General features: G+C 37.3%; 2 protein-coding genes across 2 annotated transcripts; one reads left to right on the top strand and one right to left on the bottom strand.

Moving 5' to 3' along the window:
* The first annotated feature begins 279 nt into the window (after positions 1–279).
* On the top strand, positions 280–4,578 carry LOC110410111 (glycine-rich domain-containing protein 2-like). The gene is made up of 5 exons (XM_021419707.2): positions 280–732; positions 1,215–1,756; positions 2,549–2,747; positions 3,315–3,470; positions 3,560–4,578. Exons 1-5 carry the CDS (start codon positions 292–294, stop codon positions 4,223–4,225), a joined length of 2,004 nt encoding a protein of 667 aa, XP_021275382.2. The 5' UTR covers positions 280–291; the 3' UTR covers positions 4,226–4,578.
* A 1,335-nt stretch (positions 4,579–5,913) lies between these two features.
* On the bottom strand, positions 5,914–6,999 carry LOC149527599 (cysteine-rich TM module stress tolerance protein). Its single transcript, XM_089782467.1, has 3 exons — positions 6,671–6,999; positions 6,294–6,378; positions 5,914–6,207 (listed from the first exon to the last, which is right to left on the bottom strand). Exons 1-3 carry the CDS (start codon positions 6,708–6,710, stop codon positions 6,135–6,137), a joined length of 198 nt encoding a protein of 65 aa, XP_089638593.1. The 5' UTR covers positions 6,711–6,999; the 3' UTR covers positions 5,914–6,134.
* Between the last annotated feature and the right edge of the window lie 427 nt (positions 7,000–7,426).

The following is a 7,426-nucleotide window of genomic DNA, read 5'->3' as shown; positions in this document are numbered from 1 at the left end:
TTCAAGTAATAATTCTGATAATTCTTAATGTCAATTAGTAGATTAGTTGATGGCCACTAGAATGACAACATCTATGAAACAGAAGTTTTAGAATTGACCAAGAAAATGGTGTAGGGGGCTCTGATGATGCTTGTTGTCAGGTTAAAAGCTTTATGCAATGCCAAGTATATCTGGTTGGATTAGAAACACATATATGATTAGGAAATTGCTTTAGACTCTAGTTTTCCATCTTTCAATTTTCCTTTAGCATCTTCTTGATCTTGGTCTCTGTGACAGGTGTCTAGAGCCCATATGCACAATGACATCTTTATTGAAGGAGCTGTTGCCAGATATAAGGGTTTCTTGCATCTAATCAAGAGAAATCGAGAGAGGTCCATAAAGCGCTTCTGTGTTCCAACTTATGACATTGACCTTATCTGGCATACCCACCAGTTGCATCCTGTCTCTTACTGCAAAGATTTGAATAAAGCAGTTGACAAGATATTGGAGCATGATGATACAGACTCAGACAGAACTAAAGGGAAGAAGCTTGATGTTGGATTTTCTGGGACTACTAAACAGTGGGAAGAGACATTTGGCATAAGGTACTGGAAGGCAGGGGCCATGTATAGAGGGAGTTCTCCTTCTCCTCTCACAGCCATTCCTTGCATTCCTGACACTTTGAGTAAGGAAGTAGATGCCACAAATGCGTGTCAGAAAATTATTAAGCTTCCAGAGATGAAGGTTGTGGAGGTAGTTTCTGGTAACTTTTTTCTTTAGCCTTCCATGAAATAACAGATCTTATCAGATGCCAGTTTCGTGTTCTTGGTTTGCAATGCTTATCCTTGAAGCTTAACTTTATCTGCATTATTTTTTATGTTCTTGATACATGCTGTAATTCTTGGCTTTCTAACAAAAGGCTGTGCTGAGTCCTTGTAGATTTTTACTGATAAATGAAAAATCCTATAGAACTTAGAAATGTTAGATCTCAACTACATCATTATCAACTTAAAGATAATTGAAGATCAAAACTTCTGACATGAATTCAATAATAACATATAATTAAAGCTATTACTATGCTTCTGAAAGTAGATGCTGCTTGTTATCAACTTGTTTTGATTGTATTAAATTACTCATAGTTTCTCAGTTTTTCTTATATTTAGCCTGGCCAGGTTCCTGAAGCAGCTTTCATACTTCAATGGTTTTTAACTCATTATTCTTACTGCCTTTTTCAGGTCCTTTTGGAGTTTGTAGGTGTTAAGAACTTACCAGATGAGAAAAAGGGAAACCTCTTTGTGTTGTTTAGTAAAAGTCAACCTGATGTGTTCTTTAATGCTAAGCAGAAACTGAGTATCTTATCTAAGTCGGGGCAGAAACAGGTTGCTTCATTTCAGTGTGAACCTAATGGTGAACTGCTCTTCGAACTTGCATCACATTCAGCTTCCAACTTACCAGGAACAAAGACATGTAAAACTTTAGGTACTGCTTCACTCTCTTTACGAGAGTTTCTGGTTCCAGTTTCTAAACTTGCTGTGGAGAAATGGTTAGACTTGATGCCCAGTTCTGGAAATGGATCCTCAAAACCAATTGGCCTACGAGTTGCTGTTTCATTTACAGTACCTACCATAGCACCACACATCCTTCACATGGTTCGATCCCGCCCTTTTTCAAAAGGTTCTTGTTTCCAGCTCCCGTTGGCAGGAAGGGTCCAAGCTGGTAAGGGTTGCACACGTGTCATTGATGAAACTCAAGCTGACGTGATAAGACTCCAAATGAGGTATACTTACATCCAAATTTTATACTTGCAAGCAACTTTAGCATTTCCTTCCTCGTATTTTTGTGTCTTATTAAGTGTTTGTATTCCTGTGTGTGCATGTTTATCTTTCTCTCTCTTCTGTGTTTGTGTGTACACAAGTATGTATAAAACAGTTACAATTGCTGTTATGTAATCCATTTTTGTTTTTTTTTTTTGGTAATAATATAATGGACAAATCAATAAACATTTCAGTGGAAAATGTTTGGTAAACATGCTATTCACGCTGCACAGGCTCATATACATTCTATTTGATGCTGGAATTCGCTACTTGTTTTGTCTAATCTCTAACATCAGAGATTCCACAGTTTCCATAGGGACTCTTTGATCTGTGCTGTTTATGTAGTTGTCAAGCTTTAATATGCTAAACCATAATTATGTCCACTCTTCCCAACAGAGATATCACTTTTCCTAGATTTTGAAAGAAAGGTTTATATCGACCATTCTATTAGATGCTTGCTACTGGATAACATTTAATGTGCTAATCACAAAAGTTAATGCTCAACTGGTAAACTATTTCTCATGATAAAATTCAAAAAATACAGACAATTTTAAGGATTTCTTACTATAATTTTGTTCATTTTTTTAGGATAATACCCTTGATTCAGGGATTTTCTGTTCATTAACTTTTATGTTAAAGCCATGATAAAAAAATTATATTGCCTTTGCATCTTTCTGGTGGCTCACCATACTGTTAGTTGCAAGATATGTAATGTTCTGAAGCAGTAATTTTACCATTTGGGGGCTTGATTATAGTGAATCTGGAAAGGCAAAGATGAAAGGAAACTGGCTTTCAGGGAAGCAAGTAATTGGCACCACAAAGCATGGTGAAACACATGCTCTGGCAGAGTTTGTTGGGACTCGTTGGTCTTTAATGGATTCTCAATGGGTCCTTCAGCATTCAGCAGAAGTCAGTGAAAATGGTCATCTCTTTGATCTCAAAGGCAATAGGATGGTATGCATCCATTTGTTTGCTTGTTATATTTAAATCTCTTAGGTTATTGCAAAAATTTCTTCTTTGACATCCATGTGGCCAGAAACCTTTATTTTAAACAGTGTCACTGCATTATCACCCTGTTGTTAAATTCTAGTAGATCTTTCATTTTGGCAACTAAAGCATAGAGCAGTAAAGGTTCTTCCCTTATGTCAACTGCCAACCTGACCCACCCTACAAAAGGGACCAACCCTCATACTCACATATACTCACAGTGTCACTGCATATGTATGTGTGTACATGCAAACATCCCTAACATGATTGGCTACCTGAATCATTCATCTATCCCTTGCACACTGCTCATGGAGATCATATTACGTAATTTTATTGCTAATTTCTTTGAATTTTCTCTGCCCAAGTCTTTACATGTATTAGCTGTGTGTATACATGATATGTATTAATCTAATTTTTAGTGTTATTCCTGTAGTCTTACTGAAATACTTCCTTACAGTAGATCTGCCGAGAAACGTCCTTTTGTTTTGATTATGATATTAAATTAACTCCACTGAACTTATTGTCTTTGAACAGGTAAAAGTTTTTCTTGGCAGAAAACTGGATTATGAACCCAAACATTGTGAGAAGCAGAGAAATGAAGGTGACTTTATGACTGCTGTTGAGTTTTCTGCAGAACATCCATATGGAAAGGCCGTTGCATTGCTTGACTTGAAATCTGGATGTCTGAAGGTAGTTTACCTATTTATTTGACACACAAATATACAATTACAAAAGAACTTGCAACTTACATTTCTACTTTTCATTTTAAAACTGAATAGGCAAAGGAGAAATGGTTCGTTTTGCCTGGATTGATATCAGCTTTTATACTTTCTCACATTTTGAAGAAGAAAGGACACATTGGCTTGACCATTGATGTCAAAAATACAAAAGAGGTAGATAGTGCAACAGAAGTTGAGAATGACCATGTCAACCTGACCACCTCCATAGAAACTGAAGTCAATTTAGATGTTGATGTGACCTTAGAAAATACAATGATACCCAAAAAAGATACATGCAATGGGGACTATGGAGGTGAGAAAGGAAATGAAGTGAAGAATGGTGGCTGTGGTGGCTGTGGTGCTGGATGTGGTAACATGGTGAAGAGTGGTGGCTGTGGTGGTTGCGGTGCTGGATGCGGTGGTGGGTGTGGAAGCATGGTGAACAGCAGTGGCTGTGGTGGTTGCGGTGCTGGATGCGGTGGTGGGTGTGGAAGCATGGTGAACAGCAGTGGCTGTGGAGGGGGTTGTGGGACCAGGGTGAATAGCAGTGGTTGTGGTGGCTGTGGCGGATCTGGTGCTGGTTGTGGAAGCAGGGTCAGGAGCACTGAGTGTGGTGGGTGTGGCCTTAGTTGTGGCGATGATATAGATGGTAGTGAACCTGGAAATTTGGCAATAAGCAATGGATGTGAAAAGCCCATATACATGGAAGAGGCTGTGAAAGCTTGATGTCTATGGGAGTAAATATTGGCAGGTACTCCACGCATCTGGATATGGTTCTAGCAAGTTTTACATAATCCACATGCAGAGTGCCTGTCCAGTAAATAATTGCGTTTAGTGCTTCTTATTCCCATCGCTCCATCTGGCAGAATAATTATAGCTATTATATGAAGTTTGTGTCCTTACATTGTGCCTGAAGTTAAGATTCGGTTCTGTTTCTTCAAATTCTCGCTTGGATGTATAGTTTCCTGCAAGAATAAACTTCTCTGGGAAGTGGGAATGTATTACAATACTCTATAATACTACTATTTTAATTATATTTAATGGTGAATTACAGTGAATTACTTCATACTCTTCCTAAAGTCTTCTCATGATTTCAAAAGCTGCATACAGTTCTTGCATCAATGAAACGTCGAAGTAAAGTATGCATTTTTAACGTAAAAGGAATTTTTTGAACAATAAAGCGTGATAATTGCACACTTGACTCTGCTGTGCATGCCTCATCTCAGATCATATCACGTTAGAACGCAGAAGAGTGCAATAATCTCCGCCTTTGTTACAATCCTAGATGGTGTTAGGTTTATGTCCGAGATTACATTAGCACAACCTGACAGATAACTCTACCCTGAAAATGAAAACTTCAGAGAAGTCTATCCATCTTCTCATGTCAACATTAGGTTCACAACTTGATCAATTTTAGCAAACCAACTTCAGGGTCGCATGGAATTGTTGATTTCTTATTTGTCACCGCTTCTCTACAGGCTTTGCTTGGTGATAAGCAGCTTTCTTGATGTTGGAAGGGAAAAGTTTTGTCCATCTTCTTTAGTGAAATTAAAGTTTTCTAGATCTGTCACTGACCAATATTGATCCTGAAAACTCTCCTGTTATTCTTGTAAATGGCCAACAATTCCATCAATGATAATATTTTAAAACTCCTCATCTTTTTCCTTCATTTTAAACCATAATGTTGGAATTAAGAATATAGTTTTGTGATGCTTTGAGTCAATGACAAAATGGTACCCACACCTCTGGAATCTCCCCCCCGTGTCATATACAGATACCTAAATATTAAGCCAATTAACCAACCAACAGAATTGTCGAGGAATAATAATATAGTCATAAATAGGGAACCGGATACCCACGAGTGTTGCTGAGTTTATGTGGCAAAACGCATTCTTTTTAGATAAGATGACTCGACAGTTTGACTACCAAATATTGCAAGTTCGCAACCCAGTCCTCTGACAATGCTAAATGCCTTGGCCCTCCACCGTATAGAGGGCTAATTACCTTGCCTGGAGACTAATGGCACCATCAGACTTCAATGGGAGGATGAAATTAATAAACTAGACCACAAACTACCTTCCTTTGTTTAATCTAAAACCCAAAAATTAAAAAAGAAGAAGAAAGGTTCATGGAAGGTTTTATGCTTGAACCATTTGTTTCCTTTAATCTTCTGTCTTAATCACCCTATGACCCCACAGCTGTGGAAAAGTCATAAGATTGAAATTGTTCACTACTCCATAAACAGATCCACAGTATCTTTTCATAAACCACAATTAATCCTTCTTTCCTTTTTATTGGTGAAACAGTATTTATTCTCCAACATAATTTAATTTCTTCAAGTCCAATTAAATATAGTACTATAATTATTTGAAAGGGCAAAAAAAAAGAAGAAAAGTCTGGAGACTAGATTACTAGAAGTTTCATCACAATTATAGATTTGATACTTATATTATTCACTGCTTAGAGAATTACAAGGATAATAATGGCACAGCAACTCCAAGGAACAAACTAGAAGTCCAAAGCACAACATAGAAAACAGTTTCACAAGATCAAACCTTACTGCATTAAACTGTTCTTAGATATATCCCATAAATACAGAAGTGAGATTACAGATGTTGTGTAATTACAGGGATTATCAGCTCACAAAGATGATGGAGGGATCACAGCAACACTCGTCAATAAGACAGCAGCAACACAAAGCTGCAAGACTGCGAACAAAAAATTGAACCATGAAAATAAAAAATGAAAAAGCATGAAAAGCAGAGAACATGTGAAGAGATGGGAGAAGAAATACCAGCCCTCAAGGAAACCAGGCTGTCTCCTTGGTGGTGGAGCAGCATATTGTGGTGGTGCCATCACTGGGGGCCCTTGGTAATAACCTGGTAACCAAAAATTCAGACATCAAACCAATTAAAACAAATTACAAAATCATTTACATACAAAAAAAAATAAAACAAAAAGAAAACCATAATTTTTTAAGAATAAAAAATAATTCTAGGAAACAGAAACCCATGAACATAACATGGTGTTCCAAGCTTCGTAATCTGAAAGATGAGTAGCAAGTTCCAAATAAAACTTTGCCAGTACTGCAAAAACTAAGAACTTTACAATTTGCATTCTGTAAAATCTAACAAAACTATATGAACAAAAGGGAAACCAAAAAAAGAGTACCTTGAGCAGGGTAGGGATAAGCATACTTGGGGTCGCTCATATTTGCAAACTGCAACTCAAAAGGAAAAACAGACCAGACAGAGGTGTTTTAGCAACGAATATGGAGCTGACTATTTCAGAATTTGCTCGGGAGGGAAGGGTTTGTGTTACGCTTGGTGGAGGTTTTATATGTCAAAGAGTAAAGACTTCCAATCTGCCTTTTTTAGTGGTGAAGTTTATACCCGCATTTGCCTTGGAATTTATTCTCTCTCTTTTCTTTTTCATCCAATCTTTCTCACTGTCCCTCACTTTCTCTGGTTTCTTCCAAGTTCATTATTGATTCGGGCGCTCGCGCACACCCAATCAGAGAACACGTCAAATCTAATAAAAAGGGCTACCATGCTTTCGTAGAGAGCTAATATACGTTGACGGGTGGCCATTGCATTGCTGTATGAAGAGACGGGTGCAGTGGCGTAAGTAAAAGTTTTGGGACTGTCTGCGAGAATCCTTGAGACAGCTCAGCATACGTAATATTTATGCGAAGAAGAGTTTGTAATTAATAGTTTATTCTTTTAATTGATCATTAATCTTTGGTGTACGAAGGTAACCCCACCCTAGTAAGACAGATCACGTAAATTGCATAAGAAAAACACAAGTAGAATGCATTGGATGGAGTAGTTATGAGTTAAAATAAATTATTAAAAAGTATGAATAGTTGGTAACATCGCGATATGTCAAATTAAAAAAATATATTGTAAAATTTGGTTTTAAAAAAAT

The sequence above is a fragment of the Theobroma umbraticum genome, unplaced genomic scaffold (assembly GCF_002168275.2).
Source record: "Theobroma umbraticum cultivar Fairchild unplaced genomic scaffold, ASM216827v3 scaffold_44.0, whole genome shotgun sequence".
Classification (NCBI taxonomy): Eukaryota; Viridiplantae; Streptophyta; class Magnoliopsida; order Malvales; family Malvaceae; genus Theobroma; species Theobroma umbraticum.
This window is presented reverse-complemented; position numbering and strand designations above follow the sequence as displayed.

Excerpts from the sequence above, each read along its gene's own strand:
- LOC149527599 (XM_089782467.1), bottom strand. The coding sequence starts at position 6,710 with ATGAGCGACCCCAAGTATGCTTATCCCTACCCTGCTCAAG. Across the intron at positions 6,379-6,670 it reads TTATCCCTACCCTGCTCAAG|GTTATTACCAAGGGCCCCCA; the intron begins GTACTCTTTTTT and ends TTTGGTTACCAG. Across the intron at positions 6,208-6,293 it reads CCTGGTTTCCTTGAGGGCTG|TCTTGCAGCTTTGTGTTGCT; the intron begins GTATTTCTTCTC and ends TTTTGTTCGCAG.
- LOC110410111 (XM_021419707.2), top strand. The coding sequence starts at position 292 with ATGCACAATGACATCTTTATTGAAGGAGCTGTTGCCAGATATAAGGGT. Across the intron at positions 733-1,214 it reads CAGAGATGAAGGTTGTGGAG|GTCCTTTTGGAGTTTGTAGG; the intron begins GTAGTTTCTGGT and ends TGCCTTTTTCAG. Across the intron at positions 2,748-3,314 it reads ATCTCAAAGGCAATAGGATG|GTAAAAGTTTTTCTTGGCAG; the intron begins GTATGCATCCAT and ends GTCTTTGAACAG.